Source organism: Thalassophryne amazonica, chromosome 1, assembly GCF_902500255.1.
Source record: "Thalassophryne amazonica chromosome 1, fThaAma1.1, whole genome shotgun sequence".
Taxonomy (NCBI): Eukaryota; Metazoa; Chordata; class Actinopteri; order Batrachoidiformes; family Batrachoididae; genus Thalassophryne; species Thalassophryne amazonica.
The window spans coordinates 24,602,142-24,627,224 of record NC_047103.1 but is presented as its reverse complement, the minus strand read 5'-3'; the positions used below and the strand labels follow the sequence as shown (position 1 = coordinate 24,627,224).

Sequence of the window (25,083 nt, the reverse complement as noted above, 5' to 3'; positions counted from 1 at the left end):
CTGCAAGATATAATCTATAGATCTATTACAGAATTCAGCTTTAATCATTAGTGCTAGAAATCCTAGACAAAAAGAACTTTCACTTTAATTCTTTATGGTTACTGGGCAACCAATAATTTAATGCTTTAATCTATTCTCTTTATCTATTTATCTTTTATGGTTACTGGGCAACTTGACACTCTGGATGACCAGGTCATGCTGCCCTTTGGTCACACTGTTCATGACATATGTGAGTTGGTGGCCAAAGTCTTTCCAAACGTCCACCGTAACTTCCAGAACCACACCTGGCTGAGCGAGCGCGCTATCCTTGCTCCAAAGAACTTGGCAGTGGATGGCATCAATGCTGAGCTTCTGGCCCAGCTTCCAGGACAGGCCTCCAGCTACATGTCAACTGACAGAGTGACGGATCCAGATGAGGTGGTTAACTACCCAGTTGAATTCCTTAACAGCCTGGCACCAGCAGGCCTCCCACCACACGGCTTGGTGCTCAAAGTTGGTGACGCAGTCATGCACATGCGGAATCTCGACCCACCCAAGCTCTGCAATGGAACGCGACTCACAATTAAGAAGTTGATGCCAAGAGTCCTGGAGGCCACAGTAATGACAGGCAAGGCCAAGGGAGAAGATGTCTTTATACCAAGGATTCCACTTATCCCATCAGACATGCCATTTGAGTTCAGGCGTCTGCAGTTCCCAGTCAAATCCAGCTTTACAATGTCCATCAACAAGGCTCAGGGACAGTCCCTTAAGGTGGTTGGACTGAATCTGGCAGAGCCTGTGTTCTCCCATGGCCAGTTGTATGTTGGCTGCTCCAGGGTTGGTAACCCAGAACAGCTGTACATCCACTCGCCAGGTGGCATGACAAGGAACATTGTCTATCAAGAGGCTCTTGAAAACTAATGGTCAGAAAACACTAAGTGAATTTCATGAAGAAATATTTCTCCATTCTAATATTTACATTTGCTGTTTAAAGCCATTTTATGTTTGTAAAATTGAAATGTAAAAACAGTGAAATACGAGGTCTGTCCGTAAAGTATAGGTCCTTTTTATTTTTTTCAAAAACTATATGGATTTCATTCATATGTTTTTACGTCAGACATGCTTGAACCCTCGTGCGCATGCGTGAGTTTTTCCACGCCTGTCGGTGACGTCATTCGCCTGTGAGCACTCCTTGTGGGAGGAGTCGTCCAGCCCCTCGTCGGAATTCCTTTGTCTGAGAAGTTGCTGAGAGACTGGCGCTTTGTTTGATCAAAATTTTTTCTAAACCTGTGAGACACATCGAAGTGGACATGGTTCGAAAAATTAAGCTGGTCTTCAGTGAAAATTTTAACAGCTGATGAGAGATTTTGAGGTGATTCTGTCGCTTTAAGGACTTTTCACGGTGCGAGACGTCACGCAGCGCTCTCAGGCGGCGTCATCAGCCTGTTTCAAGCTTAAAACCTCCACATTTCAGGCTCTGTTGATCCAGGACGTCGTGAGAGAACAGAGAAGTTTCAGAAGAAGTCGGTTTCAGCATTTTATCCGGATATTCCACTGTTAAAGGAGATTTTTTTAATGAAAGACGTGCGGGCGGATTGCAGCGTCGGCTCGCAGCCGCCGCGACGCTTCGCCACAGGAAAAACACCTCTGTTGGAAGCCTTGAGGACAAGTTGGAACATCTCCAGCTGATAAACAATTTCTCATATACTCACTCCACTGAAAGCCATCAAAAGCCAACTGGATTTTAACAAATGGTTATCAACACGGAGGTGTTTTTCCTGTGCCGCCGCGCCGGCTGCGTCCCGACGCGCGGACCCGTCCGCACGTCTTTCATTAAAAAAATATCCTTTAACAGTGGAATATCTGGATAAAATGCTGAAACCGAATTCTTCTGAAACTTCTCTGTTCTCTCACGACGTCCTGGATTAATAGAGCCTGAAATGTGGAGGTTTTAAGCTTGAAACAGGCTGATGACGCTGCCTGAGAGCACTGAGCGACGTCTCGCACCGTGAAAAGTCCTTAAAGCGACAGAATCACCTCAAAATCTCTCATCAGCTGTTAAAATTTTCACTGAAAACCAGCTTAATTTTTCGAACCATGTCCACTTCGATGTGTCTCACAGGTTTAGAAAAAAATTTTGATCAAACAAAGCGCCAGTCTCTCAGCAACTTCTCAGACAAAGGAATTCCGACGAGGGGCTGGACGACTCCTCCCACAAGGAGTGCTCACAGGCGAATGACGTCACCGACAGGCATGGAAAAACTCACGCATGCGCACGAGGGTGCAAGCATGTCTGACGTAAAAGCATATGAATGAAATCCATATAGTTTTTGAAAAAAATAAAAAGGACCTCTACTTTACGGACAGCCCTCGTACACCAATACCTCAATTTTGATTCACTGATATTTACATTTACTGTTACCTATCTTTTGTGTGTAATTTTGTTATAAATTTGATTGCAATGCAAAACAAAGTCTCCAAGTATTTCCACTTAGTTTGGGGAGTCCACCTCTTATAGTTCTGCTGGACAAACTTTAGCCCATTAAATATTACATTTGTAAGACATCAGCATTACAACCATAAATGTTGGGCAATTGTTTTTATTAAACGGATTGGCATTTGGCCCATGTCTAAAACAGATTAACCTGGGCAGCGCCGGGTACCCCAGCTAATAAAGCATAATCCAGAGACAGAGAACTTTAAAACTGTCACACACGTCACTGCTTGACATGGAGTTAAAGAGCAGCAGCTGCATAAATCAGGCTTTAAATTAATTAAATAAAATCATAAATTTTAAATTCATGTAAATTTGATAGCTTAGCTATTTTTATATTTATTTTGATAACACCTGTACCTGGATGTGTTGCTGTATGTGGTAAATGATTTCAAAAAAATGTTGAAAACATAAAAGGTTCATTCAATAGTTCAACTCAGTTAGACCCAAAATGGCGCCATGTTCTGAGTTGACGCCACTCTCCAATCAAGGCACTCTAGTAACAACCACCCCACAAAAAACAAGAATAACCCCTGTTAGCCCAACAAATTCAGATTTTATTATAACCCCAATTCCAATGAAGTTAGGAAGTTGTGTAAAATGTAAATAAAAACAGAATACAATGATTTGCAAATCTTATTCAACCTATATTCAATGTTCAAACTGATAAATGTTTTTCTGCAAATATTTGCTCATTTTGAAATGGATGCCTGCAACACATTTCAAAAAAGTTGGGACAGGGCAACAAAAGACTGGGAAAGTTGACGAATGCTCAAAGAACACTTAACTGGAAAAAGGTGAGTGTCATGACTGGGTATAAAAGGAGCATCCTCAAAAGGCTCAGCCATTCACAAGCAAAGATGGGGTGAGGATCACCACTTTGTGAACAACTGCGTGGAAAAAAAAATAGTCCAACAGTTTAAGAACAATGTTTCTCAACGTTCAATTGCAAGGAATTTAGGGATTCCATCATCTACAGTCCATAATATAATCAGAAGATTCAGAGAATCTGGAGAACTTTCTACACGTAAGCGGCAAGGCCGAAAACCAACATTGAATGCCCGAGACCTTCGATCCCTCAGGCGGCACTGCATTAAAAACCGACATCACTGTGTAAAGGATCTTACCGCGCGGGCTCAGGAACATTTCAGAAAACCATTGTCAGTTAACACAGTTCGTCACTACATCTACAAGTGCAAGTTAAAACTCTATCATGCAAAACGAAAGCCATACATAAACAACATCCAGAAACACCGCTGCCTTCTCTGGGCATGAGCTCATTTGAAATGGACAGACGCAAAGTGGAAAACTGTGCTGTGGATGTCGTGTCCTCCAGATAAAAGAGGAAAAAGACCATTCAGATTGTTACCAGCGCAAAGTTCAAAAGCCAGCATCTATGATGGTATGGGGGTGTGTTAGGGCCCATGGCTTGGGCAACTTACACATATGTGATGGCACCATCAATGCTGAAAAGTGCATCCAGGTTTTGGAGCAACACATGCTGCCATCCAAGCAACATCTTTTTCAGGGATGTCTCTGCTTATTTCAGCAAGACAATGGCAAGTCACATTCTGCACATGTAACAACAGCGTGGCTTTGTAGTAAAAGAGTGCGGGTACTAGACTGGCCTACCTGCAGTCCAGACCTGTCGCCCATTGAAAATGTGTGGCGCATTATCAAGCGCAAAATACAACAACAGCAATAGACTGCTGAACAACTGACGTCGCACATCAAGCAAGAATGGGAAAGAATTCCACCTACAAAGCTTCAACAATTCAAAACGCTTATTGAGTGTTGTTAGAAGAAAAGGTGATGTAACACAGTGGTAAACATAACGCTGTCCCAGCTTTTTTGAAACATGTTGCAGGCATCCATTTCAAAATGAGCAAATATTTGCACAAAAACAATAAAGTTTATCAGTTTGAACATTAAATATCTTGTCTTTAAGGTGTATTCAATTGAATATAGGTTGAAGAGGATTTGCAAGTTACTGTATTCTGTTTTTACTTACATTTTACACAACGTCCCAACTTCATTGGAATTGGGGTTGTATGTTTTTTTTTGGGGGGGCTATTGGGCAAAATCATAAGTCAGCACAGCATCAGCCACAACGCACGCACGCACACAAACACGGTATTCTAACAATCTGCTCCTTGCAGCCACTTAGTGGATACAGAGCATCCAACGGTCTGTAATGCATGTTCACCAGCAAGTGTTGGTGTAATAATATACTAAACACAATGTATGTCAACAGAAAAACAGGACACAAAGGTGCTTTCTTTTCACAATCCCTGAATATTTCTGTCACAAACATCCCGTGCAGCCAGCCTATTGCTGAGATTTCATTCTCTGCTTCATATGAAATGTAAACTCTCCTTCCTGCCAGGCTGATGTGTAAAACCATATTTTATTTAGCTTATCTGTGATTCTCAGAAGCACAGGTGGACTGTAACATGCTGAAGGTCAGTCATGGTATTGATGGATCCTGAAGGCTATCTGTAATTCATGACAGTTTGACACCTCTCAACAGTTGACAAAGCTCCTTTTGGGATCAAGCTGTCTTGATAAAAGTTGGATTGCAGTCCTTACACCAAGCACAATCTTTGTTACTGAATTCAAAAATCACCCATAGTTGACAGACCCATGCAGACCCTTGAAAATCAGCAATGTAGTACAGTTTCATATCTACTTCTGAGTTGCTTTAGAGACTGTTTTTTTTTTATTCTCAAAGTCATACTCAAAAAGGTAACGACTGACTGTCATTAAACTTTGTGAAAACATTAATTACTGTGAAAGTTTTCCTATGCTGCATAGCCACCTATGTCACAAGAGGAGTATATTTTGGGTCTGAGAAAAGAATTCACTTCAGTTTTTATTTATTTACTTTGTTACCATACCATCATGGTAAAAAAAGCACTGAGCCAGAAGATAACATTCTCAATTTAACTATCGATTCACACCGCTATCTTCACCTATGGTCATGATTTTTGGTAATGACTGAAAGATCAAGGTCACGGATACAACATTCCTCTGTTGGGTATCTGGGCTTACACTTCGGGAAAGGGTGAGACTTAAAGTACAGCCACTGCAAATTCAAACTGAAAGGAGCCAGCTGAGGTGGTTTGGACATATAAGAAAGGAAGAACTCTATTAATCCTGAAGGATATTGTTTTGAGGATGCCCCTTGTTTGTCTCCCTTGAGAGGTCTTCCAGGAATGTCCAACTGCTATTTCCCAGCTCGCTTGGGAACACCTCAGGATCCCCCAGAAAGACATACAGAATTTGGCTCAGGATAGGGAAGTGTGGGATGAGCCGTTTGGTATACTGCCATTGTGCCTGGAACCCAGATAATGGCAGAAACTGCTGTTGTTGTTGTTATCTATCCGACTGCTCCCATTTTTTTTTTTTTTTTTCGGGGTTGCCAGAGTGGATACAGCCAGATCCGCACTGGTATTTGGCATAGGTTTTACGCTGGATGCCCTTCCTGACGCAACTCCAGTGTTACCTGGAGAAACACACACAGCCGCTGGTGTTCCAAAGAGGTCTCCCATCCAAGTACTAACCAGATCCTGCACTGCTTAGCTTCTGAGATCCAACGGGATCAGGCTGACACAGAGCAGACCAGCTGCAGATAATAGAAAAATAAATAAATAAATAAATAAATAAAAATATAATATATATTTTTAAAAATTAATGAAATTTCTTGGGTTAGTGTACTTGAGTTGGTATTTTGATTTTGGTAAGGACCTGGACATAGACCTAAATGTTAATCACCACTTTTTTTAACATTAGGACATTTAGATGATCTTTAAATAACTCAAAATAAATAAAGCACAGGTTAGCATATCAGTGCACATACAAACCAGGTATGTGCTGACCAGTGATGCCGGTAACGCGTTACGCGTTACTCTAATCTGACCACTTTTTTTAGTAACGAGTAATCTAACGCGTTAATCTTTCCAAATCAGTAATCAGATTAAAGTTACTTCTCCAAGTCACTGTGCGTTACTATTATTTTTCATTGTGGGTCGATAGCAGCATTAAACTTGGTCCGTGGGCAGGAGGTCAGGGTTCGACTGAACTGCCCACTTTCAGTGAGCTGTGAGCTTTTCATCCGCGTTTTTTTGCAGCTGCTCGACTCGTCCTCACCTCTTAAAGCGCGGTGATCAGCACACCTGCACTGAGCTTTACAAAGACATTTTTATACTTTTTTCCCTCCTTTATTTAGAATTCTGAGCTGAGCTGCTCCGTATCGTCTCGTTAAAAACATCTGATCCTCCGCGACGCGTCAACAGCTAACACAATTTTTCCACTCAAATGCAACTAAACTCTCTTTCTGAGGACCACATGATGTGAAAACGCAATAAAACTTTCTTACCTGTAAATCTGGTCATGTTTTCTGCATAAATACATGTTATCCATTCTTTGTGCTCAAACGCCAAAGCAGGGGCGAATCTAGATGGAATGGGGGCGTGGGGCAAGGATGTGCCCCCCTCCCCCACAACACCCCTAGATTAAAGGTCCAGTTTTGAAGACGTTTTTTACTACAACTACTAATACTGCTTAAAATAATAATAATTTCGACAAGTAAAATGTTTAGAGAATTTAAATGTTAGAATTTAATAGTTACATTTATAAACAATGTAGGTTTGAAATTGCAAGTTTTACTGTTACAGTGCTGTCAACAGTTAAATATGAGGTCAAGAAAGAGGTCTTTATTTTACTTTTTATAAAACAAGTATTTGTTTTCATTGAAGTCAAGAAAGGGTGACTATAAAGTGAGTTTTGGCAAAACAGGTATCATTGTCATGTTGACGTGGGTTGTTGTCGGCAGCTGGGGAAAGTAACTAAAAAAGTAACTAGTAATCTAACCAAGTTACTTTTACAATTGAGTAATCAGTAAAGTAAGTTACTTTTACAAGGAGTAATCAGTAATTGGATTACTTTTTCAAAGTAACTGTGGCAACACTGGTGCTGACTGCAGATTTTAGTTATGAAATTCATAATATGATATTATCAGTTATCAAGTTGTTCACCAATGAATATGGCTTTATACACCCTGAAGAAAACCATACACCCTGAGGCCGAAGGGAGAAAAAAAAAGAAAAAAGAAACAGCACAGTTCAGCTGAAGCATTAGTGGACGTACGTGACACCGGTGGGAAATACACACGTGGAACAAGAGGTGAAGCTCTTAACAGACAGAATATTTTACATCCACTAATGCTTCAGCTGAACGGTGCTGTTTCTTTTTTTCTCCCTTGTTTCAGAAGCCATAACTGGCAACTGTCCTCTAGTGTTAGCGGAGGTTAGCCTGTAAGCTCACCGTCGTGCTGATAATCATTCGAGTACATTTGTTTAATGAAGCTGCTGTAAATGAAGAAATTCATCAGAATATCGACATAAATTGCGAAGGTGTTTTGCTTCTTTCATCATCCATCCACCTCAAGTTCCAAGCGCTGTTTTCTAAGCGAGGCGGAAAGAATTGCACGTGACACCTGATTAGCTGATTACGCAGGTGGTATGAAAAATATTACCCGTCCGTGAAAAGGGTGTATTGCTATTTATTCTTTAGTGTTTTATCCAATCATATTGGCGTATCATTTATAGGTATATGATAAGGATGCATATTTTCAAACTATCCATTAGGTGGCTGCACACTCTTACTTTTCAAGTGGACTCTAGAACAATGTGTTTCGAAATGCACGTGTTTCAAAACTTTCATAAAGTTTTTGAAGAGTGTTCCCAGTTTGTTGTGAGTAACTTGCAGTATCTGCATAATGTTTTGAGATTATCCCCGTTCATGCATTCTACCAAACACTTAATTCTGATTTTCCTTTCTGTTGTATATTTTGCCTCACATTTGACAAAATATTGACAATCATGCTTCTCCACATTTGCTATCTTAATTTGGTAGCTCACATGAAACCTGAAACCACATCGGAGGTATTACATTGGCTAAACAATGTCGCTTTTTTGCTTTAACTGGTGCATCAAAGTTGACCAGATTATAACCAGTTTGTCCTTGTCACATGCCATGTTAAGCAGGACATATACAAGATGATCACAGTTGTTTGAGTTACTGCTGACACAAGTTGGCTTGGATGGATTGACCACCCTGCTCACTCATGTACTTTTTTGCTGTATAAATTCTTCCAAGATTTTGATTCCTCACAAGGAATAGACATACCTAGATTAAAAAAAAATAAAATACTTGTGATGCACAACCAATTCTCTATTCACATCCACTGCGCATACAACCCCAATTCCAGTGAACTTGGGACCTTGTATGAAATGTAAATAAAAACAGAATACAATGATTTGCAAAACCTCTTCAACCTATATTCAATTGAATACACCACAAAGACAATATTTAATGTTCAAACTGATAGACTTTGTTTTTGTGCAAATATTTGCTCATTTTGAAATGGATGCTTGCAACACATTTCAAAACAGTTGGGACAGGGGCAACAAAAGACTGGGAAAGTTGATGAATGCTCAAAGAACACTTGTTTGGAACACTCCACAGGTGAACACGTTAATTGTAAACAGGTGAGTGTCATGATTGGGTGTAAAATGAGCATCCCCAAAAGGCTCAGCCGTTCACGAGCAAAGATGGCGCGAGGATCACCACTTTGTGAACACCTGCGTGGAAAAAAATAGTCCAACAGTTTAAGAACAATATTTCTGAACAATCAATTGCAAGGAATTTAGGGATTCCATCATCTACAATCCACAGTATAATCAGAAGATTCAGAGAATCTGGAGAACGTTCTACACATAAGCGGCAAGGCCGAAAACCAACACTGAATGCTGTGACCTTTGATCCCTCAGGCGGCACTGCATTAAAAACCAACATCATTGTGTAAAGAATCTCAGGAACACTTCAGAAAACCACTGTCAGTTAACACAGTTCGTCGCTACATCTACAAGTGCAAGTTAAAACTCTACCATGCAAAGTGAAAGCCATACATCAACAACATCTAGAAACGCCGCCGCCTTCTCTGGGCCCGAGCTCATTTGAAATGGACAGAGGCAAAGTGGAAAAGTGTGCTGCGGCCTAATGAGTCCACATTTCAAATTGCTTTTGGAAATCATGGACGTTGTGTCCTCCAGACAAAAGAGGAAAAAGACCATCCAGACTGTTACCAGCGCAAAGTTTAAAAGCCAGCATATGTGATGGTATAGAGGTGTGCTAGTGCCCATGGCATGGACAACTTATACATCTGTGATGGCACCATCAATGCTGAAAGGTACATCCAGGTTTTGGAGCAACACTTGCTGCCATCCAAGCAATGTCTTTTTCAGGGATGTCCCTGCTTATTTCAGCAAGACAATGCCAAACCACATTCTGCACGTGTTACAACAGCGTGACTTCGTAGTAAAAGAGTGTGGGTATTTGACTGGCATGCCCGCAGTCAAAACCTGTCTCCCACTGAAACTGTGTGGCACATTATGAAGTGCAAAATACGACAACAGAGACCCCGGACTGTTGAACAACTGAAACTGTACATCAATCAAGAATGGGAAAGAATTCCACCTACAAAGCTTCAACAATTAGTGTCCTCAGTTCCCAAACACTTAAGTGTTGTTAGAAAGAAAGGTGATGTAACACAGTAGTAAACATACCACTGTCCCAGCTTTTTTGAAACATGTTGCAGGCATCCATTTCAAAATGAGCAAATATTTGCACAAAAACAATAAGGTTTATCACTTTGAACATTAAATATCTTGTCTTTGTGGTGTATTCAATATAGGTTGAAGAGGATTTACAAATCATTGTATTCTGTTTTTAATTTACATTTTACACAACATCCCAACTTCATTGGAATCGGGGTTGTAGATTATCTTTAAGCTGTTCTCTGACATAAGGAATAAAAACATAAAAACTAATATGCAAAGCAAAAATTGCTACATTACTCACACACTCAGAGACACCTTAAATCATGTGATAATTGTTTTTTGTTTTTTTGAAAATGCACTTTATGCCCAGTATGTTCATGAGGAAAAATGGTTAAAGCACTGGGCTTGTGACCAAAGAATCCTCAGTTCAAATCCCTGTCAGACCATAAAAATTACTCAAGGCCTTTGGGAAAGGTGCTTAATCCCAAGTCGCTCCTGTTAAGAAGTGAGTGCCATGCATCACAGCACCCTGACATCAGTGTACAACTCATACAGGGAATTACATTCCCTGCTCGTCACCCACCATCCTCAGCTGGAACCCATACCTCCTTTCGGGGCCTATTCCAGTAGGAGAAGACATGTATGGGCGGCCCCAGCAGCACCCAAGGGGTGCCACCTGGTGGACGACGGCAACAGCTTAAAATATGGCTCAAAAACAATCAATCCTGTCAACACAGGTAAGATGTATTGTACATAATCTCATGTTTTGTTTTAATTTATTTTTTGTAATTATTGTTTGTTGTTGTGTGTCTGAGGACTACAGATAGAAAGTAGCTTTTAGCTAAATCTGGCATATTTACACTAAGGCATGAAAATGTACAGTGTTCATTAATGTGCATTGTCCTCATCAAATAAACAATAAAGAAAGAAAGAAAGAAAGAAAGAAAGAAAGAAAGAAACAGCTCAGTTCAAGAACTAGGTACTAGGGCTCCCGGACCTTATTCCAGATCCATGCAGACGCAGACTCAGCTGCCTCCTGGAGCTTGGTCACAGTGGCCCTCCTCAGCCTTGGGGGCACAATATCAGTCAAAAACTTGATGGTAGAGCACCCCACAAAGCCTCGGCAGCCAACTTCTACTGGGTAGACAGAACACTTCCAACCTCGGTCTTCACACTGTCCCTTAAACTCACTGTACCTAGCCAGTTTTCTCTCATAGGCCCATTCCATGTTGATCTCCCATGGTACTGTTAGTTCAACCAACATGACGGCCTTTGCATCGTCCGACCACAGTACTATGTCCGGCCGCAGAGTGGTGACTGCTATGTGGTGTGGAAAGACTAGGGCCCTCCCAATGTACGCCTGGATGCTCCACTGTCTCAGTGCACTAACAGATGCCACAGTGTCCTGTTTAGGCCTTTTCCTGACCATTGCACCAGCCTTCACAAATGAGATATCCTGGCAGGGCTTTTGAAAGCTAGTTGCTTCACGCTGTGTATTCAGGGTGTCCACAAGAACCTTGAGGACTTGATTGTGTCGCCATGTATACATCGGTAATGATGAACCACAACCAGCAAGGACATGTTCCATTGTACCCCTCTTTCCACATCTGACGCATGAAAATTCAGTAACGTATATCTTATATATTACACTTAAAAATATAAACGCAACACTTTTGGTTTTGCTCCCATTTTGTATGAGATGAACTCAAAAATCTAAAACTTTTTCCACATACACAATAATCACCATTTCCCTCAAATATTGTTCACAAACCAGGCTAAATCTGTGATAGTGAGCTCTTCTCCTTTGCTGAGATAATCCATCCAACCTCACAGGTGTGCCATATCAAGATGCTGATTAGACACCATGATTAGTGCACAGGTGTACCTTAGACTGCCCACAATAAAAGCCCACTCTGAAAGGTGCAGTTTTGTTTTATTGGGGGGGATACCAGTCAGTATCTGGTGTGACCACCATTTGCCTCATGCAGTGCAACACATCTCCTTCACATAGAGTTGATCAGGTTGTCAATTGTGACCTGTGGAATGTTGGTCCACTCCTCTTCAATGGCTGTGCGAAGTTGCTGGATATTGGCAGGAACTGGTACACGCTGTCGTATATGCCGGTCCAGAGCATCCCAAACATGCTCAATGGGTGACATGTCCGGTGAGTATGCCGGCCATGCAAGAACTGGGACATTTTCAGCTTCCAAGAATTGTGCACAGATCCTTGCAACATGGGGCCGTGCATTATCATATTATTATTATTATTATTATTATTATCATCATATTATTATAGTTCTTGGATGTATGGCACAACAATGGGCCTCAGGATCTCGTCACGGTATCTCTGTGCATTCAAAATGCCATCAATAAAATGCACCTGTGTTCTTCGTCCATAACAGACGCCTGCCCATAACCCCACGGCCACCGCCACCATGGGCCACTCGATCCACAACACTGACATCAGAAAACCGCTCACCCACACGACGCCACACACGCTGTCTGCCATCTGCCCTGGACAGTGTGAACCGGGATTCATCCGTGAAGAGAACACCTCTCCAACGTGCCAAACGCCAGCGAATGTGAGCATTTGCCCACTCAAGTCGGTTACGACGACGAACTGGAGTCAGGTCGAGACCCCGATGAGGACGACGAGCATGCAGATGAGCTTCCCTGAGACAGTTTCTGACAGTTTGTGCAGAAATTCTTTGGTTATGCAAACCGATTGTTTCAGCAGCTGTCCGAGTGGCTGGTCTCAGACGATCTTGGAGGTGAACATGCTGGATGTGGAGGTCCTGGGCTGGTGTGGTTACATGTGGTCTGTGGTTGTGAGGCTGGTTGGATGTACTGCCAAATTCTCTGAAACGCCTTTGGAGACGGCTTATGGAACAGAAATGAACATTCAATACATGAGCAACAGCTCTGGTTGACATTCCTGCTGTCAGCATGCCAATTGCACGCTCCCTCAAATCATGTGACATCTGTGGCATTGTGCTGTGTGATAAAACTGCACCTTTTAGAGTGGCCTTTTATTGTGGGTAGTCTAAGGCACACCTGTGCACTAATCATGGTGTCTAATCGGCATCTTGATATGGCACACCTGTGAGGTGGGATGGATTATCTCAGCAAAGGAGAAGTGCTCACTATCACAGATAGTGAGCACTGGTTTGTGAACAATATTTGAGGGAAATGGTGATATTGTGTATGTGGAAAAAGTTTTAGATCTTTGAGTTCATCTCCTACAAAATGGGAGCAAAACCAAAAGTGTTGCGTTTATATTTTTGTTGAGTGTATATTCCAATTCAAAGGTGGAACTATACTAGTATACTAAAGTATATCTAAATATCTAAAATGCATGCATTGGACTCAACCAACTTCCACTTCTGCAGGTTGACAGGGGTTGGCAGGACGTCGTACACTGAGCGCAGCAGGAAACTAATGCGAAGTGGCTCCATGGACCACAGGTAGGACCAACTGATTCTACGGTCTGAAGCATCCTCCCATGTGGTCCAGGACCCCTGCTGCGCCTGGCTGACTGCCCTCACTGTCCGACTCTCTTCCTCCAGAGAGTCGGACAATCTCCCTGACATCGGTGTGTGAATGTGAGCCATCACTGTAAACAACGTTCACCAAAAAAAAAAAAAAAAAAGTTATATAAATGCAGTCCATTTACTATTTTACTATGATGCAGCATTTTTCAAAGCATGGGGACTGCACAGTGTATTTTTATACATTGAAATATTTCTGTAATTGTTTTTAATAAGAGTGAAATCTTTGTTTATTGTATTGGCATTTCTAAAATGCTGCATGTATCTTGTGATATTTTCAAAAAAATTATACATGCAATTAATTTAGATTAATATCAAAGCTTGTTAATTGCAGCTGGTCTGCTCTGTGTCAGCCTGATCCCGTCAGATCTCAGAAGCTAAGCAGAGCAGGATCTGGTTAGTACTTGGATGGGAGACCTCTTTGGAACACCAGCGGCTGTGTGTGTTTCTCCAGGTAAAACTGGAGTTGTGTCAGGAAGGGCATCCAGTGTAAAACTTGTGCCAAGTCCCAATGCGGATCGGGCTGTATCCGCTGTGGTGACCCCGAGAAAGAGAGAACAAAACGGGAACAGCCAAATGAACAACAACAATCAAAACTTGTTAATTAATTAATCACCTGACAGCACTAGTCCTTTGTTTACTACTTTGCAACCAGTTCATCTCCATTTATCAATAATAACATGTACCTGCCACAGCCAGGTGAAATGTGCGCATCCTCCCAGCCTTTTCAGTTGCTGAGGTACTCATTACAAAGACATCTACATGCTGGATCATGTACAAAGAAACATGCCACATGGCCAAAATGTTGTAGCTGACATTCCTTCAAGATGCAAATGACAACTCTGATCTAGGTTTCCCCAAGTCCCTGGGGTCACCAAAGATGACTGGGATGGTTATGAGATTTTGTTTTGTTACATTAAGTCATAATAATTCACTTTAATTCCATTCTTGGATTATGAGTAGTAATTCAAAATATTTTTTTAGCTCTTTTATACCTTAGCTTTTAATTGTATTCCTTAGCTGTGTGTGTATGTGTGCGAGCGCTAGGGGGCTCAGCATTTCTTAAAAACAAATAGGGGTTCTCCAAGGAAAGAAAACAAAGGAAACAGCGCCCTAAGAACTACGGAAGTGGCTCTTCGTACATAGTGCAGTATTGTTATGGTTATGATTAGGGGTTATGGTTTGGCGTTATTGTTATGGATGTGGTTAGGGGTTATGGTTAAAGTTAGAAATAGTGGTTGTGCTTAACATAGCTGAGGAATCTAGGTATCAATAGCAAATACGTGTACAAGTACATAGTCTCATGATCACGTGAGCCAATGAGAGAGACACTACATACAAATAGAAATTCACTATACAAATACAGTTACATACAGACAGCTACTGCCAAGAAGTATTCAATCAATCAATTTTATTTATATAGCGCCAAATCACAACAAACAGTTGCCCCAAGGCGCTTTATATTGTAAGGCAAGGCCATACAATAATTAGGTAAAAACCCCAACGGTCAAAACGACCCCCTGTGAGCAAGCACTTGGCGACAGTGGGAAGGAAAAACTCCCTTTTAACAGGAAGAAACCTCCAGCAGAACCAGGCTCAGGGAGGGGCAGTCTTCTGCTGGGACTGGTTGGGGCTGAGGGAGAGAACCAGGAAAAAGACATGCTGTGGAGGGGAGCAGAGATCAATCACTAATGATTAAATGCAGAGTGGTGCATACAGAGCAAAAGGAGAAAGAAACACTCAGTGCATCATGGGAACCCAGCAGCAGTCTACATCTATAGCAGCATAACTAAGGGATGGTTCAGGGTCACGTGATCCAGCCCTAACTATAAGCTTTAGCAAAAAGGAAAGTTTTAAGCCTAATCTTAAAAGTAGAGAGGGTGTCTGTCTCCCTGATCCGAACTGGGAGCTGGTTCCACAGGAGAGGAGCCTGAAAGCTGAAGGCTCTGCCTCCCATTCTACTCTTACAAACCCTAGGAACTACAAGTAAGCCTGCAGTCTGAGAGCGAAGCGCTCTATTGGGGTGATATGGTACTATGAGGTCCCTAAGATAAGAAGGGACCTGATTATTCAAAACCTTATAAGTAAGAAGAAGAATTTTAAATTCTATTCTAGAATTAACAGGAAGCCAATGAAGAGAGGCCAATATGGGTGAGATATGCTCTCTCCTTCTAGTCCCCGTCAGTACTCTAGCTGCAGCATTTTGAATTAACTGAAGGCTTTTCAGGGAACTTTTAGGACAACCTGATAATAATGAATTACAATAGTCCAGCCTAGAGGAAATAAATGCATGAATTAGTTTTTCAGCATCACTCTGAGACAAGACCTTTCTAATTTTAGAGATATTGCGTAAATGCAAAAAAGCAGTCTTACATATTTGTTTAATATGCGCTTTGAATGACATATCCTGATCAAAAATGACTCCAAGATTTCTCACAGTTTTACTAGAGGTCAGGGTAATGCCATCCAGAGTAAGGATCTGGTTAGACACCATGTTTCTAAAATTTGTGGGGCCAAGTACAATAACTTCAGTTTTATCTGAGTTTAAAAGCAGGAAATTAGAGGTCATCCATGTCCTTATGTCTGTAAGACAATCCTGCAGTTTAGCTAATTGGTGTGTGTCCTCTGGCTTCATGGATAGATAAAGCTGGGTATCATCTGAGTAACAATGAAAATTTAAGCAATGCCGTCTAATAATACTGCCTAAGGGAAGCATGTATAAAGTGAATAAAATTGGTCCTAGCACAGAACCTTGTGGAACTCCATAATTAACCTTAGTCTGTGAAGAAGATTCCCCATTTACATGAACAAATTGTAATCTATTAGATAAATATGATTCAAACCACCGCAGCACAGTGCCTTTAATACCTATGGCATGCTCTAATCTCTGTAATAAAATTTTATGGTCAACAGTATCAAAAGCAGCACTGAGGTCTAACAGAACAAGCACAGAGATGAGTCCACTGTCTGAGGCCATAAGAAGATCATTTGTAACCTTCACTAATGCTGTTTCTGTACTATGATGAATTCTAAAACCTGACTGAAACTCTTCAAATAGACCATTCCTCTGCAGATGATCAGTTAGCTGTTTTACAACTACCCTTTCAAGAATTTTTCAGAGAAAAGGAAGGTTGGAGATTGGCCTATAATTAGCTAAGATAGCTGGGTCAAGTGATGGCTTTTTAAGTAATGGTTTAATTACTGCCACCTTAAAAGCCTGTGGTACATAGCCAACTAATAAAGATAGATTGATCATATTTAAGATCGAAGCATTAAATAATGGTAGGGCTTCCTTGAGCAGCCTGGTAGGAATGGGGTCTAATAGACATGTTGATGGTTTGGATGAAGTAACTAATGAAAATAACTCAGACAGAACAATCTGAGAGAAAGAGTCTAACCAAATACCGGCATCACTGAAAGCAGCCAAAGATAACGATACGTCTTTGGGATGGTTATGAGTAATTTTTTCTCTAATAGTTAAAATTTTATTAGCAAAGAAAGTCATGAAGTCATTACTAGTTAAAGTTAAAGGAATACTCGGCTCAATAGAGCTATGACTCTTTGTCAGCCTGGCTACAGTGCTGAAAAGAAACCTGGGGTTGTTCTTATTTTCTTCAATTAGTGATGAGTAGTAAGATGTCCTAGCTTTACGGAGGGCTTTTTTATAGAGCAACAGACTCTTTTTCCAGGCTAAGTGAAGATCTTCTAAATTACTGAGACGCCATTTCCTCTCCAACTTACGGGTTATCTGCTTTAAGCTGCGAGTTTGTTAGTTATACCACGGAGTCAGGCACTTCTGATTTAAAGCTCTCTTTTTCAGAGGAGCTACAGCATCCAAAGTTGTCTTCAATGAGGATGTAAAACTATTGACGAGATACTCTATCTCACTTACAGAGTTTAGGTAGCTACTCTGCACTGTGTTGGTATATGGCATTAGAGAACATAAAAAAGGAAACATATCCTTAAACCTAGTTACAGCGCTTTCTGAAAGACTTCTAGTGTAATGAAACTTATTCCCCACTGCTGGGTAGTCCATCAGAGTAAATGTAAATGTTATTAAGAAATGATCAGACAGAAGGGAGTTTTCAGGGAATACTGTTAAGTCTTCAATTTCCATACCATAAGTCAGAACAAGATCTAAGATATGATTAAAGTGGTGGGTGGACTCATTTACATTTTGAGCAAAGCCAATTGAGTCTAATAATAGATTAAATGCAGTGTTGAGGCTGTCATTCTCAGCATCTGTGTGGATGTTAAAATCGCCCACTATAATTATCTTATCTGAGCTAAGCACTAAGTCAGACAAAAGTTCTGAAAATTCACAGAGAAACTCACAGTAATGACCAGGAGGACGATAGATAACAACAAATAAAACTGGTTTTTGGGACTTCCAAATTGGATGGACAAGACTAAGAGTCAAGCTTTCAAATGAATTAAAGCTCTGTCTGGGTTTTTGATTAATTAATAAGCTGGAATGGAAGATTGCTGCTAATCCTCTGCCTCGGCCTGTGCTACGAGCGTTCTGGCAGTTAGTGTGACTCGGGGGTGTTGACTCATTTAAACTAACATATTCATCCTGCTGTAACCAGGTTTCTGTAAGGCAGAATAAATCAATATGTTGATCAATTATTATATCATTTACTAACAGGGACTTAGAAGAGAGAGACCTAATGTTTAATAGACCACATTTAACTGTTTTAGTCTGTGGTGCAGTTGAAGGTGCTATATTATTTTTTCTTTTTGAATTTTTATGCTTAAATAGATTTTTGCTGGTTATTGGTGGTCTGGGAGCAGGCACCGTCTCTACGGGGATGGGGTAATGAGGGGATGGCAGGGGGAGAGAAGCTGCAGAGAGGTGTGTAAGACTACAACTCTGCTTCCTGGTCCCAACCCTGGATATTCACGGTTTGGAGGATTTAAGAAAATTGGCCAGATTTCTAGAAATGAGAGCTGCTCCATCCAAAGTGGGATGGATGCCGTCTCTCCTAACAAGACCAGGTTTTCCCCAGAAGCTTTGCCAATTATCTATGAAGCCCACCTCACTTAACACTAACTCATTCCAGTGGTACCCAAGGGTCTTGCAAAGACACCTCATACCTTAGTGTACAACTCTCACCCATGCAGTAATGGGAAGCACCAGAACCCCTCTTGTATACGACTTGTTTAAATTAACCATTTAGTCTGTCGGTTTTTTAAAGTGTGCACATCACAACAACCAAGTGTGCAAGGTGAAAGTTTTCAAGGAACTTGTTAAATCCAAACAAAACTCAAACCATGTTGTTATATCTTAACCTTTGTTATCTGGTTGTTCATATTCTGTCATTCCTGTACATACGAGGGCTGTCAATAAAGTTACGGTCCTTTTTATTTTTTTCAAAAACTATATGGATTTCATTCATATGTTTTTACGTCAGACATGCTTGAACCCTCGTGCGCATGCGTGAGTTTTTCCACGCCTGTCGGTGACGTCATTCGCCTGTGAGCACTCCTTGTGGGAGGAGTCGTCCAGCCCCTCGTCGGAATTCCTTTGTCTGAGAAGTTGCTGAGAGACTGGCGCGTTGTTTGATCAGAATTTTTTCTAAACCTGTGAGACACATCGAAGTGGACACGGTTCGAAAAATTAAGCTGGTTTTCAGTGAAACTTTTAACAGCTGATGAGAGATTTTGAGGTGATTCTGTCGCTTTAAGGACTTTTCACGGTGTGAGACGTCGTGCAGCGCTCTCAGGCGGCGTCATCAGCCTGTTTCAAGCTTAAAACCTCCACATTTCAGGCTCTATTGATCCAGGACGTCGTGAGAGAACAGAGAAGTTTCAGAAGAAGTCGGTTTCAGCATTTTATCCGGATATTCCACTGTTAAAGGAGATTTTTTTAATGAAAGACGTGCGGACGGGTCCGCGCGTCGGGACGCAGCCGACGCGGTGCGGCGGCACAGGAAAAACACCTCCGTGTTGATAACCATTTGTAAAATCCAGGCGGCTTTTGATGGCTTTCAGTGGAGTGAGTATATGAGAAATTGTTTAACAGGCAGGACATGTTCCAACTTGTCCTTAAGGCTTTCAACAGAGGTGTTTTTCCTGTGGCGGAGCGTCGCGGCGGCTGCGTCCCGACGCGCGGACCCGTCCGCACGTCTTTCATTAAAAAAATCTCCTTTAATAGTGGAATATCCGGATAAAATGCTGAAACCGACTTCTTCTGAAACTTCTCTGTTCTCTCACGACGTCCTGGATCAATAGAGCCTGAAATGTGGATGTTTTCAGCTTGAACAGGCTGACGACGCCGCCTGAGAGCGCAGCGCGACGTCTCGCACCGTGAAAAGTCCTTAAAGCGACAGAATCACCTCAAAATCTCTCATCAGCCGTTAAAATTTTCACTGAAAACCAGCTTAATTTTTCGAACCGTGTCCACTTCGATGTGTCTCACAGGTTTAGAAAAAATTTTGATCAAACAACGCGCCAGTCTCTCAGCAACTTCTCAGACAAAGGAATTCCGACGAGGGGCTGGACGACTCCTCCCACAAGGAGTGCTCACAGGCGAATGACGTCACCGACAGGCGTGGAAAAACTCACGCACGCGCACGAGGGTTCAAGCATGTCTGACGTAAAAACATATGAATGAAATCCATATAGTTTTTGAAAAAAATAAAAAGGACCGTAACTTTATTGACAGCCCTCGTATGTTTATATACTTATTATAAATTACTTAAAGGATGTAACAAAAGTACAGCAATATTCATTTCACAAATTTGGAGTTAGGAGCCGAATTTATTATAAAATAAGTTCTTACCTCAGACTCATCTGTGAATTCCTCACTCGTCTTCCTGTTCTAAATGAACAAACAATATGATGAATGATGGCTTTTATAAGAAACATTTTCAGACGAAAAAGTGAATAGCCAATGGTTGTAATTGAAATAAACCACAGTATTTCTATAGCAACGAGTGACATTAATTTGTTCGACTTCATCCATATCACAAACATTTTAAACACCATGGAAATAAAGAGCAAATTAAAACACTACAGAAATAAAAAGGAATACATTATGTCAACATTAGCAAGCTAACGTTAGCTCAGTGTACTTACCGGCTCTTCCGTATCTGCCATTGCAATTTCTCTGAAAAATAAAAAAAACACGACACTTTAATTTAGAAAATATATGTTACCCCTTCTCAAAAGTGACAAACAACCTTATTCCTCTTCACAAACATTAAAATAGTCACGATTGTTGTTATGCAGACGTTCTGCGTCGAGTTAAATCACATGACCACAGCAATACGAAAATGCATTATGGGTATTGAAGTCTTCGTAGATTTTTTTTTTCTTCTTCTTCTTCATCGTGGAAGCACTGAGGAAGAGGCTGTAACGGACAGGTGTGGATTTACATGTTTAGTTTTTCGATCATTTATGATTTTGTTTCTCAAATATCTTTTTAAAATAAAGTTAGTTTTACGTTTTTAGATTATTTCAGTTACATTACCTAGAACGCTGATTTAATGTGGGAAAGATTGACTTAACTTGACAATAAAGTAACTGCAACTGTGATTATTTCCATCAATTTATTGCCTTTTGAATCAGTCTTTTTGTTGGTGAGGCTTTTGTAATCATCCTGTTTGTTTGTTTGTTCTTTCTTCCATTAAACAGTATAGAAATGCATCGTTGAATATTTAAATGTGAAATTCTACAAATCACTCCGAAAGCATTTGCATGAAAAACATATTTGACCTCGACTACAATTAATAAAATATAAATAATAAAATTACAATATACTTAGCATTTATTTTTCTGCAGTAACTGTCACCCTGATTTACTTATTGTTTATTTATTGGGGGGGGGGGGGGGGGGTGATATTAAACAATAAATCGAACATCAGCCTGCAGTCCATCTGGAAAATATTCACAGCTCTTCACTTTTTCCACATTTTCTTCCATTTTCAGATCATGGAGCCCACTGTCCTCATTGGGACCTTCAAATCAGAATCAGAATCACTTTATTATCATTATACAATGTATAATGAAATTGCCCTTGACTCCTCCTTATAAAAATCTATATACATAAAGAGCTAATTCTGTCTGTCTGTCTGTCTGTCCGGGATAAACTCCCAAAGTACACAACAAAAATATAAACGCAACACTTTTGGTTTTGCTCCCATTTCGTATGAGATGAACTCAAAGATCTAAAACCTTTTCCACATACACAATATCACCATTTCCCTCAAATATTGTTCACAAACCAGTCTAAATCTGTGATAGTGAGCACTTCTCCTTTGCTGAGATAATCCATCCCACCTCACAGGTGTGCCATATCAAGATGCTGATTAGACACCATGATTAGTGCACAGGTGTGCCTTAGACTACCCACAATAAAAGGCCACTCTGAAAGGTGCAGTTTTATCACACAGCACAATGCCACAGATGTCGCAAGATTTGAGGGAGCGTGCAATTGGCATACTGACAGCAGGAATGTCAACCAGAGCTGTTGCTCATGTATTGAATGTTCATTTCTCTACCATAAGCCGTCTCCAAAGGCGTTTCAGAAATTTGGCAGTACATCCAACCAGCCTCGCAACCGCAGACCACGTGTAACCACACCAGCCCAGGACCTCCACATCCAGCATGTTCCCCTCCAAGATCATCTGAGACCAGCCACTCGGACAGCTGCTGAAACAATCGGTTTGCATAACCAAAGAATTTCTGCACAAACTGTCAGAAACCGTCTCAGGGAAGCTCATCTGCATGCTCGTCGTCCTCATCGGGGTCTCGACCTGACTCCAGTTCGTCGTCGTAACCGACTTGAGTTGGCAAATGCTCACATTCACTGAGGTTTGGCACATTGGAGAGGTGTTCTCTTCACGGATGAATCCCGGTTCACACTGTTCAGGGCAGATGGCAGACAGCGTGTGTGGCGTTGTGTGGGTGAGCGGTTTTCTGATGTCAATGTTGTGGATCGAGTGGCCCATGGTGGCGGTGGGGTTATGGTATGGGCAGGCGTCTGTTATGGACGAAGAACACAGGTGCATTTTATTGATGTCATTTTGAATGCACAGAGATACCGTGACGAGATCCTGAGGCCCATTGTTGTGCCATACATCCAAGAACATCACCTCATGTTGCAGCAGGAGAATGCACAGCCCCATGTTGCAAGGATCTGTACACAATTCTTGGAAGTTGAAAATATCCCAGTTCTTGCATGGCCGGCATACTCACCGGACATGTCACCCATTGAGCATGTTTGGGATGCTCTGGACCGGCGTATACGACAGCGTGTACCAGTTCCTGCCAATATCCAGCAACTTCACACAGCCATTGAAGAGGAGTGGACCAACATTCCACAGGCCACAATTGACAACCTGATCAACTCTATGCGAAGGAGATGTGTTGCACTGCATGAGGCAAATGGTGGTCACACCAGATACTGACTGGTATCCCCCCCAATAAAACAAAACTTCACCTTTCAGAGTGGCCTTTTATTGTGGACAGTCTAAGGCACACCTGTGCACTAATCATGTGTCTAATCAGCATCTTGATATGGCACACCTGTGAGGTGGGATGGATTATCTCAGCAAAGGAGAAGTGTTCACTATCACAGATTTGGCTTATGTCTATAACAGGTTAACCCAGGCAGCGTCAGGTACCCCAGCTAGTCGACAATAAACAAAGATATAATATAATATGCAAATAAAAAAAGGTATGCACAATGGTAAATACGAATACCTAGTGCAATTGTGCAACAGTTCGCTGTGCAAAATTACAGGTGAGCTAGGTAGGTGTAGCATATAGTTTAGTCTTTAGTCTGTATAGTTCCACCCACAGTTTGTAGGCTGTGTGTGTTTCATAACCAAGCAGGGAGATGGGGTGGGATGGAGGCCACAGCTCTGGGGTAAAAGCTGTGTCTCAGATGGTTTGTACTAGCCTTTATTGTTCTGAACTGCTTCCCAGACAGTAGCATTTCAAACAGGAAGTTACTAGGGTGTGTTGTATCCATAACAATGTCTCTGGCCTTCTTCCTCAGTCTGCTAGCATACAGCATGCCAAGAGTGAGGAAGCTCTATCCCAAAGATGCGTTGGGCTGCCTTCACCGTTCTGTGCAGTGCCCTCCTCTCAGCAGCTTTACAGCTCACAAATCACACGGTAATGCAGTTCGTGAGGATGCTCCCAATGGTACTTCGATAAAAGTTGTGCATCAGTCCCTGGGGTAATTGGGCCTTCCTCATCTTTCTAAGGAAGAAGTCTCTGTTGAGACTTTTTAACCAGGTTTGGGGTATTGCCGGTCCATGACAGCCAGTTGGAAACACTGACACCAAGGAACTTCATGATCTCCACACCTCCATGAATGTAAAGGCGGAGATGTATTCCTCCCCTTGGTTTCCTAAAGTGAGTGATTACCTCGTCCGTCTTTGAGGTGTTGAGGACCAGATTGTTGTCCTCACACCACTCGACCAGATGTGCCACCTCGCACCTGTATGCTGTCTCATCATTGTTTGAGATGAGTCCCACTACTGTAGTATCATCGAGCAAATTTAATAATGGAATTAGTGGAGTGGATGGGAGTGCAGTCCTGAGTGAACAGTGTAAAGAGGGTGGGGCTCAACATGCAACCTTGTGGGGTTCCTGTGTTCAAAGGAAGGATGGAGGAAGTGTGGGGTCCTATTCTCACGTGTTGCAGTCTATCTGTGAGAAAGTCCAAAATCCATGTACACAGTGAGGGGCCCAGGCCCACAATGTCAAGTTTTTCCACCAGTTTCTGAGGAATGACTGTGTTAAATGCAGAGCTGAAGTCCACGAACGCATCCGCACATAACTATTGAGCCTCTCTAGGTGTGTCAGGGCCATGTGGAGCATGGCTCTCTTAACTTCATGCTTGGTTTGTGCACTGTCATGCACTGTCAACTGTGGGATCTTATATGTCGACAGGTGTGTGTCTTTCCAAATCATGTCTAATCAACTGAATTTACCCCAGGTGGACTCCAATTAAGCTGTAGGAACATCTCAAGGATGATCAGTGGAAACAGGATACACTCAATTCCAAACTCCATGGCAAAGGCTGTGAATACTTATGTCCATGTGATTTCTTAATTTATATGTATACTAGCAGGGCTACCCGCTGCAAAATAAGTATACGAGGTCTGTTAGAAAAGTATCCGACCTTTTTTTTTTTTTTTTGCAAAAACCTGATGGATTTGAATCAAGCGTGCTTGCATGAGCCAACGTTGAACGTTCGTGCGCATGCGTGAATTTTTCACGCCTGTCGATTGCGTCAGTTGCTGGCAAGCAGCATTTGTGTGAAAACATGTGTAGTGCTCTCGGTGGATTTTCATTGCAAGGAAAATGATGGAACAACTGGAGCAGTGCTACTGAATCAAATTTTGCCAGAAACTGGGCGATAGCCAGGTGGAAACCATTCGGAAGATTCAGACGGCTTTCAGTGGCTTTTCAGTCGTGTGACT

The 25,083-nt window shown here is 41.6% G+C and overlaps 1 protein-coding gene across 1 annotated transcript in view; it reads right to left on the bottom strand.

Moving 5' to 3' along the window:
* Nucleotides 1-20,905, bottom strand: part of vps41 (VPS41 subunit of HOPS complex) — a 56,451-nt gene extending 35,546 nt beyond the window's left edge. Inside the window, exons 1-2 of the mRNA XM_034167410.1 lie at nucleotides 20,724-20,905; nucleotides 20,428-20,466 (exon numbers count right to left, since the gene is read on the bottom strand). Of these exons, the coding sequence (XP_034023301.1) occupies nucleotides 20,428-20,466; nucleotides 20,724-20,744 (60 nt within the window). The 5' untranslated portion in view covers nucleotides 20,745-20,905. The remainder of the gene's footprint in view (nucleotides 1-20,427; nucleotides 20,467-20,723) is intronic.
* Nucleotides 20,906-25,083: the final 4,178 nt, after the last annotated feature.